We start from the raw sequence: 23,789 nt of genomic DNA on the forward strand, positions 1-23,789 counted from the left end.
CAGTTCTTTGAACCTGTGATTGGAGGTTAAAGTGCACCAGGTTGCAATGGAAGAAGGAAGCTCTTAAACAATAAAGACTTGACTATGTGGCGGTGCTCAGGTCGCTGCCCTCTCCCTTATCTTTTTAAATGCAAATCCTCTTCGGGGGCTAGTAGCAGCTATATTACCCCCGAGCCTCGCTGGCTCTCTTGATCTGCTGCCCGCCCGCCCGCCTCTCTGCTCCTCTCCCCCTCCCTCCACGTCACCTGCCTCTCGCGGTGGGCCCGGCCCAGCCATTCCCAGGCCAGCCTTGCCGAGCGCTCGCTCATCCTGCCCAGCGCAGCCTCGCCGCCGGCCGAGGGAGCCGCAGCCCTGAAGGAGGCGCACCGGGGCTCGGCTCTCCTGCGCCCCGAGGGGGTCCCAGGCCCGGGCCGAGAGGGGAGCCGCTCGCCGCCCGCCCCCCCAGCAGCATGCAGAGAAGCGCCGCTCGCCTCCGGCCACCATGTACGTGAGCTACCTGCTGGACAAAGAGGGGCCCTCCATGTACCCGGGCTCGGTGCGCCACGCCGGGGGGCTGAACCTGGCCGCCGCCCAGAACTTCGTGGGCGCCCCGCAGTACGCGGACTACGGCGCCTACCACGTGCCCGCCGGCCTGGGGCTGGACAACGCGCAGTCGCCCGGCTCGCCCTGGCCCGGAGCCTACGGCGCGCCCCTCCGCGATGACTGGAACGGCTACGGGCAGGCGGCGGCTCCCGGGGTGGCGGCCAACGCCGTGCATGGACCTGCCGCGGCCGGCCTGGCCTACAGCCCGGCCGGGGATTACCACCCGCACGCCCACCACCACCACCCGGCCCAGGGCCCGCCGGCGCCGCCCTGCGGGGTCCCTCCCGCCGGGGGCCTGATGCAGCCTCTCAGCGCGCCGCCCGGAGCAGAGCCGCTCTCCCCTGGAGGCCAGCGGGGGAACCCCTGCGAGTGGATGAGGAAGCCGGCGGCTGGGGGACCCGGTAAGCGGGAAGCGCCGTCAGGGCTGGGGGCGCGGGGCGGGGAGCTGCGCCGCTGGAACCGGGCGCGGGAGGGGCGCGGGAGGCACTCTGCACCGGCTCAGAGGCAGTCTGGCCCACTGTTCTTCCTGTGCGGGAAAACCTGACAAGGGTGCGGACTGGGGTGTTGGGAGGGCTCCGCGGGGCTCTGCTCCTGGAAGCGAAATGCCGCCCAGCCAGGCCGAGCGGCAAACAGCCGCTTCCCCGATTGCGCAAGACTAGCCGGCATGACGCAGGCGGATTTCTCGGCTCCTCGCAGCCCGCCAGGCAGTTAACTTGTTTCGCTTAAGCTTCCGAAAAGGGTCGATTTCGCTGCCCGGTCAATGCTGAACGAACAAAACCGGTTTCCCCTGTTAAGCGCCACGCCCGCGGCTTCCATCCAGACTTACTCAGAAGTAAGCCCAGCTGCCTCGGTGGGCTTGTCGGCAAGTGAGCTTCTCCCTGCCCGCTTTATACTCGGCTCCGGACTGGGCTGATTCGGTCCCCTTCGGTTTAGGGGCCCGACTTGCGCCTCGAAGGTGGCTGCGCCCAAATGCGCGTTGAGCCAAGCGCCGCTTCCCTCTCGCAGCCTCTGGCCAGGGGGGCGGCGGGCCCCGAAGCCAAATTCACTCCGCGGTCGGGGACGCCGGAGGAACGCACGTGAAAGGAGGGCCCGGACAGCGGATTTCCGGCCTTCGAGGACGCCGTCGGGAGCTGTGAGCGGCCGTGCGCGTTGCCCGAGGAGCTGCCGGTGGAGTGCAGGCCCATCTTCCTCCCGCGCCAGCTCGCTTGGAAACGAGTCGGACGGCGAGGCTCTGCTTGCCAGCCAAACGCGGTCGAGGGCCAGGCCTTTTGCTTTGTGCCTCTTGGCTACCTTTCCATCAGTTGCCACGATTGTACCCGATCTCCGGAAGGTCTGAAGGAAAGCCGAGCCCGGGCAAGGCTCCCCACCGCTGCCAGTTGCACTTCGAGGGGTCTGCGGGTCTCCCGCTTGCCGCGGCGCCGAATGGAGACAGCGGCGCAGCTCCGCAAGCCCCCGTAGCTGAGGCAGGTGGGCGCTGAAAGGGCCGCTTCCTGGGCTGTCCCGCCCGTTGAAAGGAATGGGGCTCCCAGCTCAGGGCAGTTCGATGTGAGTCCAAACCCGCGCAGGAAATTGCGGCTGGCGAGAAACGGGCTGCGAAGGCCGCGGCGACCTGCCGGGTGAGGCTTCTCCACGGGAGCGACGGCGAGCAGGGCTGCGATTTCAGCTGCGCGCTGGGTCGGGTGTCCTCCTCGCTAGGCTGCGCGGAGCTTTCCTTTTCGAGAGGATTTTATTAGACATTCATTGGACGGGAGAGGCCCCCAGAACACCCGGGAAGCGTGTGTGTTCTGGATCGTGTGTGTGTGTGCTGGTTTGTGAAGAGGGAAGGAATCCACTAGCACCTGACCTTTAGACGGTAAATCCCAAACCGTGTAGTGGGAGAATGCCCTGCCGATTTCGTGGGATTTTCTTCTGAGGAAACATGCTTAGGGGGATCACTGAAGGAGCCCTGAGATTCCGCGCAGGATTGCGGCCCTGTTGGAGACTGAGGAATCCACGCTGGGGGGAAACAGGCCCGGCCTCGGTCCGCTGTAGCCGGGCTCAGCTCAAAGGGCCGCCGAGGCAAGGACCCAGCTGTCTGCAGAAACCCTTTCCGGGAGACAGGGTCACCAGACCCCCACGGCTGGGGAGGTCCCGCTGCAGTGGTGCCCGTTGACATGGGGTGCTTGCTGAGTGCCGGACTCGGGTAGTCCGGAAGGGCAGCGTCAAATGAGAACCGGGGGAGGGGGTCCCGTTTCATGTGGAGGGGCCTGGAGACACGGGTTTGGGGTGAGGGCTGCGTGGGAATTCAGCCTGGAATCTTTGGTGGAGGAAGAAATATCCAGATAAGCCCCAGATCCGTCTCTGCTGGTTTTGCTTTGTGTAGTGGCCAGAATGTCGGGCTAGGATCTGGGAGGCCCAGGTTCGAGTCCCCATTCTGCCCTAGAAGTTTGCTGGGAGATCCTAGGCCAGTCATACTCTCAGCCTAACCTACCTTACAAGGTTGTTGGGAGGATAATATGGAGCCGGGGAGAAGGTTGTTTCCTCCACTAGGAAAAAGTTGGGGACTAAATTAAATTAATTCGAGAATCGCCTGAACTAGCATGAATAGTAAATAAAGCGCATTAGGCATGGCTATAGCTGCAGAACTCAGAAGAGTGACGGGAAATCAATGGGCCTTTTGCACAAGTCAGTCCCTTTAACAGTATGAATAAGGCTTGCTTATTTCAACTATTTTTGTATCCTGCGCCTTCAAGTTGGAAATTTCACAGGGGTTTAGGATTTCAGCCCCGCGCAGACGATTACAGAGGCTTAAATACTCAGTTGTAAGCGAATGCTGTGTTTCTTTGAAGTTAAACATGACTTGAAATCGGTTTAAATCTAAACCTTGTAGCAGATCCTAAATAGTTCCTGTACAAGAAGATCCCATGGGGTTTATTTCCGAGTAACGCCGGTGGGATCCGGAATTTACTGCTTTATTGACTTGAATGATACAATATACCCATTCCCAGAGAAGGCTTTTGAAGTGCAGCCTTGCCTAGGCCGGCTTGGAAGCCAGTGACTTGAAGATCCAATACAAACCATTCAAGTGAATGGATAAAAATGCGTATGAGATCGGAGTGCTAGCAAATTTGTTCCTTTGAAAAGGAAAGGTTTTTGAAAGGTGGCCCCGAGAACTCTGGCTCTGTTACCCCTCCATGGGATTAGGGGGGGGGGGTCTAGTACTAACTCCAATGGCATTAAAAGTGTGTGCTAGTTGTCAGGAAGGCCCCGAGCCGGAGCCCAACATTTCCGGAAGCAAGCACAGGGGAGACGGGCGTTCACACCAGCAAGTGGCTTGTGCTGAGCCTCTTGCTTTAAAACTCCCTTGCATTAAAAGGCACAGGAGTTTCACCGCCCGTTTGAGGCGCCCCAGTTCAGATTCTGCTTGTGCTGCCAACTGCCAGGAGATTGGCTAGTGCGATCCTAAGCAGAATTACATCCTTCTAGGTCTGTTGTGGCTCCGAAGGGCATCATTGTGCTGAGGATGGCCCAGGTAAGCCGCCCTTGTCTCCCTGAAGTGCAGCGGGCAGGGCATGGGGGACTGAGCAGGTGCCAGCTCACAAAAAAATCCCCTCAGGTGGAGACAAGCATGTCAAGGAGAACAGGCCTAGCTTACTCTGACACCCTAGTTTTCTAGGGGCAGGGCTTCCTTCCTTCCTTTCTTCGGGGCCTCTGAGCGCCACGCTCATCCCCTCTGCTTTGAGGCCCTGATTTCTGCTTCTGGCCCTTGAGCTTCCTCTCCTGTGTCCGGGGCAGTTCGGCCACATCTTTTCATTCAGACTAAAACGCGCTCCGGGAGAGGGGAAAGAAGGCCTCGAGCAGCCCCGGGCCGGCCTTGCTGCTCTGCTGCAGAGGGAGCGTCGCCTCAGCTCTTTGGCTTCGACCTGACGTCCGGTCTCATTCTTGAGGGACGTGGTGGTTTTTCCTCCCCGGCGGCCGCCCGAGGCCCTGGTTACAGCCACTTAAAAGATTTTTATAACCAATTACAGTCCTATAAATCATCGGCCGGTGTGCGGCTGGTTGTGCATTAGTTTCTGACTCACCGGGCGCAGGCCTCGGTGGCCCCCTCGCAGCCTCTGGCCGCTGATAACCATCGCTGCCCGGGAGACCTGCGGAGGGATGGCTGCTCCCCGGCTGCGCACGGCGCTTCGTCCCCCGCAGCACCCACCCGGGAACGGGCATCGGGGTGGCGGCTCGCCTTCCAGGGAGATCTGGTCCAGCCTGGCCCCCGGGAATGGTCCTGCCCGCCGAAGGGCACCTGTTTCCTACTCGGGAGGGGACCGGACTGGGGACCAGGCTCCTGGGGATCCCCTTTGGTCTGTTCTTCGCATCGGACTTCCCAAGGAGCATTTGGGCTGGGCCACCTTCCCATCGCAAGCCGGGCTGAAGCGCCTTCCCGCGATTCCAGGTTCAAATATTTTTTGGTGAGCCCCGATCAGCCCCACGTCCCCTGCTTGGGGATAACAATCCTGGCTGAATGAAGGGACCTGCGCGTTTGAGTGGAAGAGCTCGGCAGGGGCTTCCTTGGCCTTCTCCGTCGGAAGCCTGCCTGCCTGCCCCCTTAGCGGTTGCACCTCCAGTGTCTCCCACCGCTGCCTTAAGCATCGCCCTAAATCCTTCGGGAACTCCAAAGCGCAGCTCTTATAACGCACCGTGTAAATTGCATTGAGAAATTCCATATTTTAGAAGCGGGATCCTAGTTGGGACCGGAACGGACAGGGGCCTTAAGGTTAAATAGACCACTTTAATTGCCTCAGGCCCAAATCAGCCCGTACCTTTCTGCTGGCTCATCAGTATAGTTCTATTTCTTGCCCGCCCCAACGAGAGCAATTCTCACAGAACAATCCTCTGCGCACTTACCTGGGAGCAAGTCCCATCGACTATAATGGGACTTACTTGAGTCAAGCAACATTAGATCGCTCTGCTCAAGAATCTTGTTACCTGAAAGCTAGGGGCGGAAGCTGAGAGAGGATCCACTCCTGAGCCGGAGAAATGCCGGTGGAGAGCTTTGCTGGGGCCCTTCCCATAAAAAGAAAGGGGCGTCCAGCGGCACCAGGAATCGCAGCCTCCCCTCCCCAGAGTCATCCCCCCCCCTCGCTGAAGGGACCCTCCATGACCCCGGGGACTCGAAGGTGCAAAGGATAGAAAGGCAGAGGGGCAGGAGATTCAAAAAGAGTGGGCGAGAGCATGCTGCGATTATTATTGTTGTTATTCCGCCTTTCTCTTTGAGATCCAAGGCGGATTAGACAGTGCAGGAGAAAGTACAATATAATCAACAGCTAGGATATTCGTTGAGCAAAGCGCAATAAGGAGCAGCAGCTCGAACATTCAATGGAAAGGACACAATAGGTATGGGTGCAGGAAAGGATGAACAAAAAGCATAAAGCCAAGCACAGAAATGAAATCTTTCTGAAACAAAGCATAACCAGTTTACACGATTTGTTTAGCATGGGGTCCTAACCCTGTTTACTGCTGAGTGCCATTGAGCTCAACGGGATTACTTTGGGGTCAGGAAGGAATTTCCCTCCAGGCCAAGTTGGCCGAGGATCCTGGAGGGTTTGGGGTTTTTTTTGCCTTCCTCTGAGCATAGAGCAGAGGTCGATGGGGGGCGGGGGAGAAAACGGCGAATTCTGCTTTGTGCAAGGGGTTGGACTAGATGACCCTTGGGATTCCTCCCAACTCTGAGTTTCTAGTAAGTGTGGTTAGGGCTGGTCCTTCGGGAGAAGAGGTGAGATGCTTTCAATACGGCCAGAAGATAGAAGGATTAGTATTAGGCCCGTATGAATATGAGTTTTCTTTGCTGCTGGCTGAGGCCTCCAACGAAGAGGCGCCCAGGTTGCTTGTGATGTTAATGTGCCCCTTTGGAGCCAGGAGCCTGCCCTCTTTGCACCCCGCCCCCTTCTCTCTTTGCAGGCCCTCATCTGTCACGGGCAGGGGGCTTTAAACCCATCTCCCTTTGATATACACCTTCCTCTCTATTGTTTCCCGGCGGCCTGACCGGAAAAGAAGCGCGCGGAGGCGGGGAGGGCAGAAACTTTCGCAGTCAATACTGAAATCTGCCAGGCCCTTCTCATTCTCTCTCCGTTCCCGGCGGGGGGAGTTGCGGCCCCGTGGGAAGAGGTTGGGGTGGGGTGGGAGAGCCGCAGAGCCCCTGCATGGGGTTAGCTGGGGAGGACAGGCCTCGAGGAAGGCGCTGCCAGCCCTGCCAGCTGCTGGTGCTCAGAAGGCTTTTGCAGGAATCGATTAAACGGATCTGTACTAAGAATGCGCCCAGCAGGGTCCCCTGTGGCCAACCTACCCCCCTCCCTCTGTGTCAGGCCCAGGAAGGAGCCGCTCGAAAACTCGCTTCACTTTTGAAATCTGCTGGCGCAGCGGTATTGGGGCCCGATCCAAGCTGGCTGGGAGGCCCTCCAGGCGGCGGGAGCGCAGAATGCCTCTTTTCTTTGGGCTCTGCTCCGATCCTTGATGCGGCACTTTGTTGCCCGCCTTTTATTTCACTTTGTTTATAGTCCGCCTTTCTCGCTGAGACTCAAGGAGGATTAGACAATGCATATCATTTCAATCAAGAGGACGATACATCTAGTAAGAAATGTGATAGGACTAGGATTGCAGAAATTCGAAACAAAGTTGTTCTCCAGCAAAGCATAAGTATTAACCATAACTACCATATGTGTAATAACCGTGGTTTAATAAGCAGACACACAATGCATTTTCTTGGAGCAATCTGCCATGAGGTAGCCCTATTTCCTTTATAAAAATGCCTTCTTTAATAATTCTGTTTTAAGGGCTGCGTGTCAGGCAGGAATTTAAGAGAGCTTGACCTGCTGGACTTTGGCCTGTGGAGCAGCATGTGTTAAAGGCAGAGGAACCCTCCTTGGTCAGCAAACAAACACAACTCTAAAGTGATCTGAGAGTCTCTGCCGAGCTGCTTGTAGGGCTGGTAGTTAAAGAGCTCCTGGGAAACGATGCCAGGAGCTTCACCAGTGGGAACGCTTGGCTGGGCTCAGATTTTGGATGGTCTTTAGGTGTTTCTGTTATTTAGGGTTTACATCATTTTTTCCTCTTCCTCCATATTATTCTGACAGCAACAAACTTGTGAAGTGTGTTAGGCTGAGAGAGACCGAGACCGGCTCAAGGTCGCCCACCCAGCACCCCTGACAGTTGGGACCTCCAACCTGGGTTTGCTTCGTAGATCCTGGTGGGAAGGGTTATACCGCGCGCGAAGTCTGGTTTCTGAACTGAAAAGCATGGGGCAAATTAGGACGCCTAAAAACCCTGATTTTCAGTTGGTTTGTAGAATTTGGATCCCCCAGTCCCGAGAAGAGGAGACTCTCTGGAAAAGACAATAATGTTAAGGAAAGTGGAAGGCAGTAGGGAAAGAGGAAGGCCCAAAACTAGGCGGCTTGACTCCATCAAAGAAGCCACGTACTTCAGTTTGCGGGATCTGAGCAAGTCTGTTAATGATAGGACGTTCTGGAGGTCTTTCATTCATATGGCTCTGACTTGGATAGCTCAGGTGAGCCCGATCTCCTCAGATATCAGAAGCTAAGCAGGGTCGGCCTTAGTTACTAATTGGATGGGAGATCTCCAACAAAGACCAGGATTGCAGAGGCAGCCAATGGCAAACCACCTCTGATAGTTCCTTGCTATGAAAACCCCACCAGGGTTCGCCATAAGTCAACTCTGACTTGAGGGCATTACACACCTTCATAGGGTCGCCACAGGTCGGAGACGACTTGACAGCTCATGATACACACAATCCTGTCCGGGATCAGAGCCGTGTTATTTAATGCTTTATCGGAGGGGGCGAACAGTGCACCCTATGCATGTTTACTCACAAGTAACCCTCGCTGTATTTAATGGGGCTTACTGCCAGATAAAACTTCTTAGGCCCGCCACCGTATCTAGCAGCTGGAGTGTTGGACTGAGAGGCTGCTGGGAGGATAAAATGGGGAGGGGGGTAGAAGGGAGCGATTCGCCCAGGTCTCCTTGGGAGTTTCATCATTGCGCCGGGAGGTTGGCCCGCTTGCGACAGACGGCAGTTTCTTAGTGCAGGAAAACTGTTTTGCACATGCTCAGAAGAACCGCAGTTGACTGTAACTTCTGCTATTCCAAGAGCTGGGAAAGGGAGGGCGCCGCAGTTTTGTTTTGCTTCTTAATACTGAGAAGGCTGTATTGGAGGAAGGCGCCGTTCGCTGGTTTCAGGCAATGCGAGGGGGATTTCCGACCCTCCCTAGGGATGGCGCTGCCTTCTGGCGTGGGACCAAAGGGACAGCGCCTCCCTCCTGCTGCTGCACCCCTCTTTTGGGGGACGGGGAAAGCTCTCCCCGCGAGGTTCTTCTGCGCTGCGCCCGGAGAGGGCAGGGCCAGGCTGGGCCGGGCCGTCTGGGCTCCTTTCAACTGCTGCCTTGGAGCCAGGCGGGCTTCTGCTCGGATGCAGCGCCGGGGATGAAAGCGCTCGCCGCCATTTGTTCAGGCCGCGCCTGAGATTCGGGCCCTTGGCGGAACCCTGGCGGCGATAAGATCTCCCCGACGGGCGCTGCTGGCCAGCGCGGTCCCGTCCGGCGGCCGGGGGCTCCTCTCCTGTGGGCTGCCCTTCTTCGCGGGGGGCTGCGGGGAGACTCGCTTGCCACTCTCTTCTTTTTTATCTGACCCAAGCCAGCCCGCGGGCCACTAAACGCCTCCAAGGCTGGCCCACCCGACGACGCCTCTGATCTTTCGGGAGAACCCGCCGAACCAGAAGCCGGGCAGACGCCCGCGCCCCCTCGGCGCTCCAAGCCCAGCGGGGCTGGCCAGGAAGGCGGCCAGGAAGTGTCACGCAAGGGGTCTTTATGCCAAACGGAGGGGAATCGTTTAAATCGACCCCCTCCCAACACATTCACTCAAAAGACGAGTTAAGGAAGGGAAAGTTGTCAAACTGAAACACTGTTGTCTTTTTAAAAAATAAACTGAAATCGGGTTTTTTTACAGCTATTTTTCAGAATATTAAAATGACGGGAATCAGATTTGGTCAGGTATATGATGCGACCAGCTTTACCTGAAGCAGAGCTGCTTTCTGTGATTGCCTTCTGAGGCCATTTTGCAGAAAAATAAACTTAGTGGATAGATTCCTTTAAAGTACGCCTGTCTCATCCGGGCTCAAGGCAGATCACACCATTTAAAACAATGCAATAAGGACAGGATAATACAATTATTTATAATCCCACTTGGAAACACAGTCGGCACCTCAGCACACACCACTGATGTCAATTAAGCTTGCTTCCAAGCGTGACTTTGGAGGAGTCAATACTATTGGTATTCCACATGTAAATTTCAGCTCTGTAGTGCAGTTATTTCACGTTTATGGTTATTTTTGGATGCTATGCATTGTTTCCATCAAAATAGCTCCTGAAGAGAGGATAGAGTGTCTTATGGTTTGCATTACAGTTCTAGCTTCCAATTTAGACTGAAATGAACTTTTAAGGGAGAAAGGACTGAAAACCCTATCCATAACCAAGATAACACAGAGATGCCACTTTATTCCTGTTGATATGGATGAAATAAAAAGTTCAGTCTTAACCACATTTATTTGGAATAAAAATCTCATTGCTTTAAAACAGAATTTTATCATTCTAAGGAAGGAAGGGGTGTACCTTCTTCTATCTGTTGGATTTTTTTCATAAATAACTAGAAACCTCAGTTTAATTTTAGATGGTGTCATAGATATAATTCAAGCTTTCTAATGTAAGGATTACTGTATCTTTTCTGTGCTACAACAGCTTTGCCTGATCTGAATTATTAGTTTATCTTTATATGTTTGTTTCAAAGGGAGAAAACACAAGGTTTCTTAGTATGAATAGCTGGGGGAGTGATCTTTTTGCACCAAGTCTGGCCATCCTATGGATGCTTACCCGGGAGTAAGCTCCATTAAACACCGGCCTTAGTTCCAAGCCAGCTTGCATGGGGTTGCACTACACAGTTCTTCCATCTGATGCTGCAGAGTTTGGAAACATTCCATCCGGTTTTATCAGCTAATCCTAAAACTATGATATTCTGCAACCCTGAAGTTTCCCTCGTGGATCGAAATGGCTTTTTCTTTTTGCCTAATTGAGACCCAGCTATGGTGTCTGCTCCAGAGGCATTGGCATCCAAAGCCAGTTCTCCCTACCTTCGCCACCAAGCTCCTGCCCTGCTCTTTAAATAAACCCCCCATTTGTGTCCATCTTATGGTGCCTGAACTTCCAGGGAAAGACAAAGGTTTCCTCCTTGGCCCTTGTTTTGTTTTTGTTTTACAATTAGAAGAAGCCCTGTGTCATTTTTGGTCCGTGAAAAACCCAACCCCCAACCACCAAGCTGCATTTTGCACCATTAATCAATAGCCCACATCTAACATGGAACTGCTAGCCTTTGGGAACAATATAGTGTGTGACCTGTCCTTGAAGAAAATAAACCGGTGGGGCCACATGGCCCAGGCGATAACCTTGCGTCCCTTGGAAATACCGATAGTCTTGAAAATGCCCCAAGGCTCCTTTTTGTGTTTCCTGCAGCTGACTAACATGCACGGACCCTTGTAAGCGTTTATACACGCTGTTGGGTGTCTTCATTTTATATAAATGGGTCCCACGGCTTTTAATAAAAGCAACGCATGTGCTTACCTTTTTTCTTTTGAAAGAAAGGGCAATTAAAATTTGGCTAGCCTGTGCTGTAAATACACGAAGCTGCTTTGTACTGAGGCAGACTGCTGTGTCCAACAGCCTGCTGCTTACTAATATACGAATAGGCTACTCTTTCCCAAACATTGTTCAAGGTGGTTTTCAAACAAAACCACAAACACACTAAAACAAACAAACATAAAACAAACACCGCCCAGAGCCCCTGGGGATGGGCGGTATATAAATTGAAAGAATAGATAAATAAATAAAATAATAATAAGCCTTCCTGAAACTGCTGATTGGCATAGGGTCGGGAAGCTTCATGGCTGTGTGTGGATTCAGCCAGAGTCGATTCAAAACTATAACCACTACACCACACAGCCTCTCTTGGGCACCACTACTTGTGTCCTAAAGATTCAGTTTGCATGAAGGTTTGTGCTGAGACATGATGCAAATGATAAAACGTGAGACCTGGACTGGAGAGACCCAGGCTCAAATCCCCGCTTGTACAGATAGGGAGAGCCAGCATGGTGTAATGGTTGGAACGTCAGTCTAGGAGACTCAGGTTCGAATCCCCACTCTGCCATAGAAGCTTGTTGGGTGACCTTAGGTCAGTCACTCTCTTTCAGCTGAACCTACCTCGCAGGGTTGCTACAAGGATAAAACACAGACCAGGAGAATACCATAAACTGCTTTGGGTCCCAGCTGGGGGGAAACGGTGGGGTATAAATGAAGCAAGCAAATAAATAAATGTCTTTGAAGCAAGTTTATTTGCAAGCACTAGGACTTTATGTTGATGGAGTTTTCCTCCAAATAAATTAAAATTTGAAATGTAATCTATAACAAGCCTAATTACAGGATGTCAAATTCTAAAATAAAAACACAAACCAAGCCCTCTCAATCCACACACTCAAACTGGTTCACGTGGGTGTTTAGCTTGGAGGTCATAAATCCAGCAGCTGCTTGTTTTTTTTACAAGCGTGCATTGTTTGAAAATCACTTCCTCTTTCAGGCCAGACATTGAGGGTTTATAATTTAAACTAGGAGGAGGAAGAGGGAACTCTTCAAAATTGCTGTTAGGAAAACAATCCAAACAAGAGTGGAGTCTTTGAAAACTGGGTGCTGAGCATACTTTGGGCCAGCGAATCCTTTGTGAGCCACAGTGCAATCCTAAACAAAGTTACGCCTTTTGAGCCAATCGAAGTCAATGGCTTTAGAACTCTTTCAGTTGATAGTGATCACTGTGTAGACCACAGCACATTAGTCTTCGATGGTCTTGGTGTAACTCTGCTTAGGAACTGCCCTATTGCACACATGCCTCTGTCACTCCCCGAACCTTAATTGTTGGAGGCCACTGCGTATTTTTCCTATGGACTAGGCTCTTGCTAAAGTCCAGTAGAATGTTCCCCAAATATATCCTGGAAAGAGTTGGTGGAGAAAAGTGCTGTCAAGTCACAGCTGACTTATGGTGGCCCTAAGACAAACAGAGATGGTTTGCTGTTGCTCGCCTTTGAGTTGGGATCCCAGACTTACTTGGTGGTCCCCCATCAAAGTACTAACCAGGGCCAGCCCTGCTTAGCTTCTGAGATAGGATGAGATCGAGCTAGCCTGGGCCATCCAGATCAGGACAGAAAGTGTTATCTAATGAAATAATGCCGCCAGAATACCTTTTAACTCTGACCTGTTACTGTCTGTTTCCTCAGTGAAAACCCGGACGAAAGACAAGTACCGTGTCGTCTACACAGATCACCAGCGTCTGGAGCTGGAGAAGGAGTTTCACTATAGCCGTTATATCACCATCCGGAGGAAAGCTGAGCTGGCAGCCACACTGGGATTGTCGGAGAGACAGGTCTGGCTCACTGACGCTTTGCTCTGTGAAATGTGCGAGTTCTCCCAGCAACTCTTTTTGGTCCAATTGCTTTGGGTCCGGTGTCCCGCAAACAATCAGAAAGATGCTTTCGTTTATTTATTTTTTAAAATGTTTGTAGCCCACTTTTATCCCCAATGGAGACCTAAAGAAGCTTACAAGATTGTTTGCCCTTTCTCCATTATCCCTGCAACCACCTAGTGGGACAGGTTAGCCCGAGAGAGAGAGAGGGGCTGGCCGAAGCTTCCATGGCACAGCTGGGATTTGGTCTTACTCTTACCACTATACCACATGGGTTAATTTGATTAATTAGACTATAACTAATCAAAATGTGATTTGAACAGATCCCGTTGATTAATATTGGAGGGATAACTAATCTGAATGACGTGCCATCAAACTTTTGGACCTGAAACTGAAACAACTATGCTAGAGTTGGCCATTTGTCTGTTGGCACCAACATATCTGAAGCTGCTACGATTGCTTCTATGTTCGGGGAGGAGTGCCCTGTCCCTTGCATGGAGGCCTAATGCAGGGGCATGAGCGGCTGAGTCTTTTCATGGCACAGAGGTAAATAACATCCCATTGATCTAGCAAAGGATATTTTTTCCTCCAGGCAATTGGCAACCCTGAGGTTTGCACTGTACTTTCAAGTTGCTCTTCCCAATACTCTTTACGTTTCTGTTTCCCTCTAGCAACCAGGGGTAAGTGAGAGCAATGAGAGGTAAGAGAGCGGCTCAGCAGTAATGTGCTTGAGAGAGGTGCCGTCCAACTGCAACAGACCACGTTTGCATTGAACAGCTGTGCCTTCAATGGCTGTTGCCACATTGCAGGCTCACAGGCTCGAGAAGGGCTGCCTGTATAGGCTGGAGCCCTGCTGCTTGTCTGATTCGCTATAATTGCTGGTTGTTTGGAACAGGCTTTGTGTGAACTTGCTCTAGAGTAGGCTTGGGAAAGGGGAGGCAAAGGCTTCACTGAGATAGGCATAGTGTGCTACTTTGGAGGGGGGCATCAAAGGGCCTGAAGATGGTCTTGCTTTGCATAGGAAACGCTAAGGCTTATTTCCTCCAGAAATAAAATATAATATGGGAGCCTCTGTGGTGTGGAGGTTAGCATATTTGACTAGGATCGGGAAGTCCCAGGTTCGAGTCCTTGCTCTGCCATGGAAGCTCACTGGGTAACGCTGGGCCAGTCACAAACGCTCAGTCTGATCTACCTCATGGGGTTGTGGTAAGGATAAAATGGAGGAGAGGAGAATGTAAACTGCTTTGGGTCTTCTTTGGGAAGAAAGGTGGGGTATAAATGAAGCAAATAAATAAATAAATGTGACAGACATACAAACGCATGTGACAAGGTGAGATCGGTGCCAGATCTTTCTATGGAAGAAGAAAGCAGCCTCGAGGTGGGGTTGATTATACTCAAGTCTACTTGTTCCTAAGTCAAGCAGGGGAGGAGTTGTTTTTCTTCACATGTGGCACGAACAGGTGGGGGACACAAACCCTGTCTCCTCCCAGCTGTACTGCAAGCACCTTTGAAGCACTGATTCCCTTAACAGTCTGCTCGGCAGGTGAGAATTGGACTTGCCTGTCCAAACTGGATGTGTTGTCCTGTCTACCGGAAATTTGAGAAGATGGTTTCCTTGGGTGAGGACTTGGATAAGCCACTCCTCTCAGTCCTCAGCTAGGGGGATAAGAACACTAACTTTGTTCACCACTCTGAATGGGGCACTAATCTGTCTAGAAGAGCAGTTATTATTCTTATTAACTAGGTTAAGGAAAAAGTTACAGGCAGAAACATAGTTCCCATTGAAACCAAGAGTAACAATTTCCCACTTAATTAGCTAATCAGAAGGCATGGTTACAATATTAATGAATCTGAACAAATGTTTTAATAAAAGGAGCCAGACCTGAATAATTTGTGTGTGTGTGCATCTCACTAATTGGTTCAGCTGAGATGCACATTCTAAACAAGTTTGGATGCCTTGTAAAATATATTGACTGACGTGTAAGATTGGCATTCCAGTTTGAGAATTGCAGCTTTCATTTTCATAGCTGAGACTCAAACTGGGTTTTGCTTAAATCTCTCTACATGGTAAAATATCTCTGCAACACTAATGCAAAACTAAGAAACTGGTTTTGATTCCAAGCTTTGGTTTTTTCCCCTTTTTTAAAATAGATTTTATTAAAACTTGAATACAAAAAATAAAGATTACAAAATGACAATTACAGAAAACTCTGGAATAAAACACAGTACATTAAATTGCAATAAATTATACCAATTTTTTAGTAAATACCTTAAAGAGAGTGAGCTATGTGTTACACAACATAAGAAACAACAGTAGAAAAGCATTAAGAAAACTTACACATATACATACATATAAAACTGTTTTAAGCCTGGATGGAATCTGTTAATTTCAAGGTAGTTAAGGAATGGGAGCCATTTTTCTAAAAAGTTTGTGACCCTTGGGAAGTGTTCAATTTGAAAAACTTTATCATGTAATTTCTCTGAGATGAAATGATCCCAGATTTTTACATACCAACTGTCTATTGAAGGGCTGGAATTTGACTTCCAAAGAACGGCAATCGTACTCTTTGCAGCCACTAGTAGAGTAGCAATAAGATCTTTCTTTATTGTAGGTACACAAACTTGACAATTGTCCCATTGGTCTAAAAAAATGAGTTCTGGCAATAGTGGAACATTATAGTTTGTAATTTGGCATATTTTTTTAAGATACTCTTTCCAAAAAATTTTCTATGTGTTTGCATCTCCATCAACAGTGAGCACAATTTCCTACTTCACTGCAATTTCCCCAACAATTAAGGGATTGTGAGGACAACAACTGGGAAAGTTTTTTTGGAGTTAGGTACCACCTGTTAATTATTTTATAGGTTTGTATCTTAGTGACAATTGTTTTGGAGTTATATATATTGGAGGACCAAATTAGTTTCCAGAAATCTGTATTAAGTTCTATTTGGCAATCTTGGGCCCATTGGGCTTGAAATTTCCATTCTTTAGATTTGAGAGTGAATAGAATTATATTGTACAGTTTTGAAAACAGGCCTTTATTGTTGAGAGGTGAGGACTCCAAAATGCTATCGAATTCTGTATTAGGAGAGGATAATAATTTCTTCAGGTCAATCAGATCGACGAGACTATGTAATTGAAGGTACATACACCAAGGAATTCTATGTTTTGAAATATTTTCAAGTTCAGATTTCTCAAACAATCCATGGGTAGAAAAACTTCCTCCTGTGGAACACAACTCTTACACTTCTCCTCCAGTAGCCCCAAGTGCCTCCTGAAGTGCTGGTGGGGAGGGGGTTGCTTTTTGAGCTGCAGACGTGGGGTGGGGAGAGAAAGTTGCACTCCACGGGTGGACATCGTTCCATCGGTTGGAAATGCTCTGTTGGATCCACCCCCAAATTTAGGGTGCACGCTTGATTTCAAAATGACTTTCCACTTTGTATTAACAACACCTATAAGCTCTTACCAAAAATCTCAGAGACTCCTAAAGGCAATTTTCTTGTGTGTTATCTGAGGGGGCAGGAATTGTCAGGAATTATAGGTTTAAGACTTAATGATAGTGGCAGCAGGCAGAGATGGGTGGGAAGAAAAAGACCTGCAATCTCCTAGTTTATTATTCCAGAGTCATCCTATCAAAGGCAAAGGCACCGTTATCAGCTAAGCTGGCTATTTTTGCTGCTTTGATGACTATCAGGTGTCAAATTTGAGATGGAGGGCCAAGCTTCTCAACAAACAGTGTTCAAGGGCTGTGCCTTTGTTTGCTGTAAATGTACACCCTGCCTGAATTGGATATGAAACCATAAATTTCATAGCCTAAAATTTAGAAACTTTCCCTGCAGTTCTGGAAAGTTGTTTGTCCATAAACATTAATAAACACACCTTTGTTGCTGTGAAGATCGCAGCACTGACTATTCCTATCTCCCTAAAGCCAAGTATTAGAAGATATATAGGAGCATCCAATACACATTCCAGAAGAGTGGTCAAGTAGGTTCTTATGAGACCAGACAGTCCTTAAGGTATGCTAGCCCAAAGCTAAATCCATTCTCCAGAGGGATCTCTAGAAAAAAAAGAGGGATCCTCAAATTACCATCTGTAGTTTAGAGCAGCAAAAGTAAAAAAAAAAATTGATTGGGAACATTTTATTTTCATTGGCTGAGTTTCTTCAGCATTGAGTACTGTTCTCCTTTAGTTAACATTGACAAAGACTGTGTGGTTCACTCACAGAAAGAAATTTGGAATAGTAGAGTAAACCTTTTTTTTATGGATCAGCCGAAAAATACTGCAAAATAGTAGAGTTTCCTCATAACTTTTAATCATACTTGATGAGTACACACCAAGAGGGGTGAGGTGGAAGAGAAGATGAGATTTCAGACCATAATATATAAGCAGCATATTGTTAAAGCCAGCAGTTAATCAGATATCTCTTCAGCACTAATCCAATTACATGGGACCCCTTATGATGCAGAATTAAACATTGTGATTTCTTAGACAACTAGTTGCAAATAATCATTTAGGAATAGCCTTGCAGCATATTCAGAGGTTCTAGTAGCCAAACACAAAATGCTAATAAAACACCATACTGTAAACAAATAAAATGTAAGAATATAAATTCATTCCATCCAAAGCAAACAAAAAGCAATCCAAATAATCTAATGTGTAATGACAAGTAATATATATATTGGCACATGTTATAACAGAAACTACATAGACACATAACACGTCTGAGGACATTACAGGAATCTGGTGTTCATCCTATTTAAATAATTGTCTTTGTCAGATGAATGCAGAATCAAAAACTGGTGAATAGCCTGTGTTACTGTGAGAAAAGCCCAGCAGTTAAGTTCAACAATTCAGTCACATAGATTAAACTACAATTCCTAATTTACGTATTGCAGCTGAATCCTCCCTTCAATCACATGTCTCTCCAGCACTAATCCAAATATATGGCTCCCTTTATAAAGCATAATTTTAAAAAAACAATTTCTTACATAACCAATTGCAAATAATTGTTATGGCATAGCCTTGTGACATGTCCAGTTCTAGTAGAACCTTTATGGTGGCATGATACATTGCTTGTGGCTTGCAGCTTCAGTTCTTCATACAAAGAAGCCACCAAGCTGTGTCCTAAGAAAATGAAACACCATGCTTGGGTCAATGTTTTCCATAGAATGTGGACAATCCAAGAACAATCAGGCCTTTCTTTGAGCTGCCACCTTTCTATATGAGGGCTGACTGAAGGAACCGATGAATTTAAAGTAATGATAGGTGTAGAGACTCGTGTGGAAGTCACAACTTCTTATCGGGAAGGCTTTTCATGGCGTCACTTTTGGTTCTGCAGTGCTGAGGAGAAGGCGCCTTTTGCATGTTTTCAGAAGAACTCTTGTTTCTATATCCTTATAGAACATATTTCAAGGCTGAGAGAGGGTAACATGGAATAGTAGGTCAGAAGCAAGAAATCCCCTTTTCAAATCTAATTTTTACTCTAAACCTCCCAAGGCTGCTAAAGATGAGCTGCTGGTTTCCTGTTGTAATATGAGGAGTGGTTGATAGCGTACTTTGTAATAGGAGGAATGTGTTTGCATTGCAAAGTTATGATTTGCTTCCTGAAATAAGGTTTGTGAACCACTCTGAGCCTGTTAAAAGAGTTGTAAATATTGTGAGAAGAGATTTTGGACTGGTACCTTCTTTAGGCTCCATGGATTTGGATGGAATCTAGGCATGGTGGCTTAGGTTTATGGTGTCAGTGGCTTAAGTCCAAGTGCACTTGTTTATCCGGTTTATGCACTGGGTTATTGGCCGCCTTTGTATACCAACACATGGGATGTATTTATTCTATTCCACTTATCAGAGGTCAGGAGACATTCCACGCTACCAATCATGTTCTCTGTGAGGATTGCAAAACCCACACCTTAGTTCTCAAAGTCCAAGTCACTTGCCTTTCTAACTCAGTGTTCCGCCCCTATTCCAGGTGTCCTTGGGTTTCCTGGAAATTAATTAGCTCTGAGTCAGGCTCCAGGGTGAGTAATGGGGTTGCTTTTTCCTGCCACTTGCATAAGCAAGAGTTGGCATTGGGATAGCTGCACCGATATCTATAATCAGGGCTTTTTTCTGGGAAAAGAGGTGGTGGAACTCAGAACCTTACAATGACATCACTTTGGGTCATCTGGAACAAGGGGGGAGTTTTTTTAAAGTTTAAATTGCCCTTGGTGAAAATGGTAACACGGCCAGTGGCCCCGCCCCCTGATCTCCAGACAGAGGGGAGTTTAGATTGCCCTCTGCGCAGCGTGGAGGGCAATCTAAACTCCCCTCTGTCTGGAGATCAGGGGCGGGGCCACCGGCCATGTGACCATTTTTAAGAGGTGCCGGAACTCCGTTCTACCGCATTCCAGCTGAAAAAAAGACGTCTATAATACTGTTTGGGAATTAAAACAACAAGAAATAAGTTAAAAGTACCACAGCCTTCAATTGCTTTATTTTAGACATAAGCCAGTGTTATTTTTCCTGGATCATTTTGTACTGGCGTGTTCAATATTCTTTCCCCCTTCCATATACACTTACCCATTAAAGAATAGGTTTTTTTAAAAATGTTGTTTTGTCAACATAGTTACTAGAAATAAAACATTTAAAACCCAAGCTAGCTTTCATCATGCCCACGTTTCTAATCCCAAGAAGCCTCCCCTATAAGACAATTCTTTAAAACAGCAAATAACATTAAGTAAGATGCCTGCTAAATGTTAAGCACATGCTCAAGAATGATATGGACATACCTGCTGATTAACAGCAATTGGTACAATCTCACCTCCAGATGAGCCCAGATTTCCCTGGTCTTCGCATTGTACTCTCTAAGCATAGCTGCCTCTCCTTCAAACCCCAGTTTAACCTTCAGCTCCCTCCTTTACCCTCAAACTTGTTTTACATTTAAGTGGTTTAAAGTTTAAATGGTTTGAAGATGGTATTTTTGAAAATTTCATTTTCTTATCAATGGATTTCTAAAACTTGCAAACGGCAGAACTGAGGGGGAGGGTAGCTTCCAGTGGGTACCTGTGCTGGTCTGCAATACATAAGCAAGGCTCAAACCCAGTTGCATGTAAAAGACCAACAAATTGTTTCCATCCAGAGTCTAAGCTTTTGAGAGCCAAATTCCCATCATAAGTGCAGGAATGGAGATCTTTTTTATCCTGATTAGAAGGCAAGAGGGAAAAGGGGGGGATCATGATACCAAATCTTTCAGTACTGTGCATAGCAAACATTTGCTTCCACTTTGCAGAAACATTTCTCTGGAGCTCAACTGGGGTAGCCAAGTGCCTGGAGAAAAAAAGGGCCCTGTCCCTTTAATAAATTCTATTTACCAGGTGATGTAATTTTCCTCCATGCCATGGAAAGCTTCAGCCTCCCCATTTCCACACATTAAACCTCTGTGAAAGGAGCAGGTCATTTTTCTCAAAGTTTGCTGGCTATCCTTTCCTTACTCAGTCTACTTCTACATTGGTGTCATCAATTTCATTCATTCATTCATTCATTCATTCATTCATTCATAGACTGCCTTTCTCAATGAGACTCAAGGCAGATTATACAGTATGAGATTAGTACAATCAGTATCAAGTACATTTCCATACAGTATCAAGGACATTTCATAAACAATGCCATATGGTAAATAGATACAAGTTTTAAAGACATAGTATTAGCAAGTATCCAATACAGAGTACAAAAAATACTGAAGTAGAACATAATCAATTCTAGGACTAATGTTAGACAACATGGAGCACAGGTGGTATATAGGAGTACATATTTAAAGCAGCAGATAATATGTAACACAACATAGTCTATGGTCCCTAACTTATTAGCGAAGCATCTGAGACCCCCATTTGATTAAAAAGCCTTTTTGAATAGTTCAGTTTTGCATCGTTTATGGAAAGCCAGGAGAGTGGCGGCTCTTCTGACTTCCTCAGGCAGGTCTTTCCACAGGATAGGGGACACCACAGAGAAAGCCCGTGTACGAACTGCTGCTGATTTCACCCATGTGCAGCCTGGCACCTGCAGGAGACCCTGTTCAGTTGAGCGAAGCTGCCGTGGAGGAACATAGGGAGGGAGGCAGTCCCATAGGTATGCTGGACCAAGGCCCTGAAGAACTTTGTATGTAATAACTAACACCTTGAACTGAGCATGGTAACTGATGGCCAGCCAATGGAATGAATGTAGGATGGGAGTGATGTTCATGCTCCTGCTCGCTCCTGATAACTGTTGAGTTGCAGCATTTCGCACTAATTAAAGCCTCTTAGTTAACTTAGATGGGAGATCTATGTATAGAGCATTACAATAGTCAAGCCTTGATGTTACCATAGCATGGATCCAAGTGGCCAGGTCAGCTGTGTCAAGATAAGAAGCCACCTTCCAGGCTACTGTGAGATTGTAGAAAGCATTTTTTGCCACTTCCTTAACTTGTTTTTCTAGTAGTAGCACTGGATCCAGTATAACCCCTAGGCTCTTAACTGAGTCTGCAAGGGTCAGACAAAATCCATCGAAAGTGAGGAGTACAATGTCCTTCAAGATCTCTGCCTTCCCAACAAGCTTCAGTCTTGTCTGGGTTCAATTTCAATTTATTGTTTTTCAACCATTTCACCATGGCTGTCAGGCAGCGATCTAAGATTTCCACTGCATCCTGTGGGGTCCTGGCTAGTGAGATATAGAGTTGGGTGTCATCTGCATATTGGTGACATCCCACTCCATAGCTGCAAATGAGTTCTCCTAAAGCCTTTACGTAGAGGATGAATAACATGGGAGGTAAGATAAATGGGTCTGACTGTCTTCCACAAGCCTTACTCAAAGGTACATAGGCTCATAGCTTCAGCTGTAGTGTCCGAATCATGTTCCTGGGTCCAGAACCCCAGGCTTCTCCAGATTTAATCCAGCCAAAAACTATAGTGGCCGTCTAATTTACTAACACCTACTTTGTCTTCCAGGTGAAAATCTGGTTTCAGAACAGGAGGGCAAAGGAGAGAAAGATCAACAAGAAGAAGCTGCAACAATCTCAGCCGGGTGGTGTGCACAGCGGATCAGAACCCATGAGCCCAGTCTCCTCTATGCAGCCAGGGACAAACGGTTCAGGCCCGAATGGAGGTGTGTTGGGTGCCGCTGGCCTAGCACCGCCCGCTGCACAGTGACGGCAGCTGGAATGAAAGACTGAGCGGATGGACATACCTGCCCTTCTTGAGAAAGGGAGGGGCTTGTGTACATCAGCCCCACCCCCCAGTGGGAAAGGCCGCTAGTCCATCTGTGAAATGCATGGGGTGAGCGGGTGGCGCTCCTTCCCACCTGAGAACTGGGATGGACTTTCCTGCACCACCCCACCACACTCCACCCTTTGCTGCATGTTTGTACAAAATGCACTGTGAGCGACCCCACGTTTTGTTGGGACAAGGGAGTGAAGGGAATTAATTTTTTAAAAAAATTGTTTTTGCTTTTCTTCTTCCACACTGCAGTAGGTGCCAAGTAGCCAACACTTCTCTTCAGCCAACACTTCACCGTGAAAATACCAAATCTCAGGGAATTGAGCCTGGAATGCCTTTTTTTCTTACTGCTGTTGTTTGTTGCCAATGTTGTTGGGCTATTGATAAATTCTGATAGGGGAAAGAACACCATTAAAGCATATTTCTTCCCCCGCCGCCCCCCTATCTTAACTATACCCAAAGCATGACCTGCAGCTCACATAAAAGACTGAGCTACAGACTTAGAGATACTTTGAAGGGAGTTGCTTAGTGTTAATCTGTTGGAGAAAAACTCATAAACCTGGCATGGATGGCCACCTAAATAGATTTGTGCTTGTGTGCATGTGTGTGTGTGTGTGTGTGTTGTGCGTAAGTGGTCAGAGAACCCTATGGAAGGACGGAAGACAGTTTTGATTAGTCTCGGTCACCTGGCACCCTTTAAAAAACAGCTTGAAGGGAGTCCCACTCATTCAGTTGGAATGTACTTTCACATAATGGCCAGAATGAGTCCTGCTGCTTTTACTGAAATTTATTTCATACATAAGAGGCCCAATTGAAAGAAAATTTGTGTGTTTACTTGAAAATGAAGCTCACACTTTTATTGTTTAAAGCAGGTAGTAATGTCTTAAAGTGGCCTAATCACAACTGCATGAAAATTTAAGTTTCTTTAAACTCAATAGACCCCCATCTACTCCCTTCTTACTCTGATAAGACCCATTTAGGAGACAAGAGGTAGTACTATTTTCATTCATTTTAAACATTTCTAAAATGTCTTTGTGTTCAACATGTTTGAGATAGTTTATAATAGAAACAAAACTCCAGCAGACAGCTTAACCCACTGAACAAAAGAGGGCAATTTCAAATAGCTGTAGCCCTATCAGTCGATTGCCATCCACACCGGTTGGGTTTGGGCTTCATGGTTTCCTGCTGGGCTGAATCCAGCGTCACATGCATGACCACAACAAGGCATTGCTGAGATTCTCCATAGCACAAATGACACTTTCAATTGTTTTGTTATGTGTGCATATAGTTTTGAATAGGATATTGTCTCAGATTACCAACCTTGGTAGGTAACTACGGGGACTTAAAAGATTTATCTTGGGAACTCTGCAAACCTTGACCTGCTGCTGCAAATGCAGAATACTATGATGTTTCCATTGTTACAAGAAGATTCTCTGTAGCTTA

At 48.0% G+C, this 23,789-nt stretch overlaps 1 protein-coding gene across 1 annotated transcript; it reads left to right on the top strand.

Moving 5' to 3' along the window:
- Positions 1-477: 477 nt before the first annotated feature.
- CDX2 (caudal type homeobox 2) lies at positions 478-22,749 on the top strand. The gene is made up of 3 exons (XM_054974092.1): positions 478-983; positions 12,935-13,080; positions 22,080-22,749. The coding sequence occupies exons 1-3, from the start codon at positions 482-484 to the stop codon at positions 22,278-22,280; spliced, it is 849 nt and encodes a 282-aa protein (XP_054830067.1). The 5' UTR covers positions 478-481; the 3' UTR covers positions 22,281-22,749.
- The last annotated feature ends 1,040 nt before the right edge of the window (positions 22,750-23,789 follow it).

Source organism: Eublepharis macularius, chromosome 3 (assembly GCF_028583425.1).
Source record: "Eublepharis macularius isolate TG4126 chromosome 3, MPM_Emac_v1.0, whole genome shotgun sequence".
NCBI classification, from domain to species: Eukaryota; Metazoa; Chordata; class Lepidosauria; order Squamata; family Eublepharidae; genus Eublepharis; species Eublepharis macularius.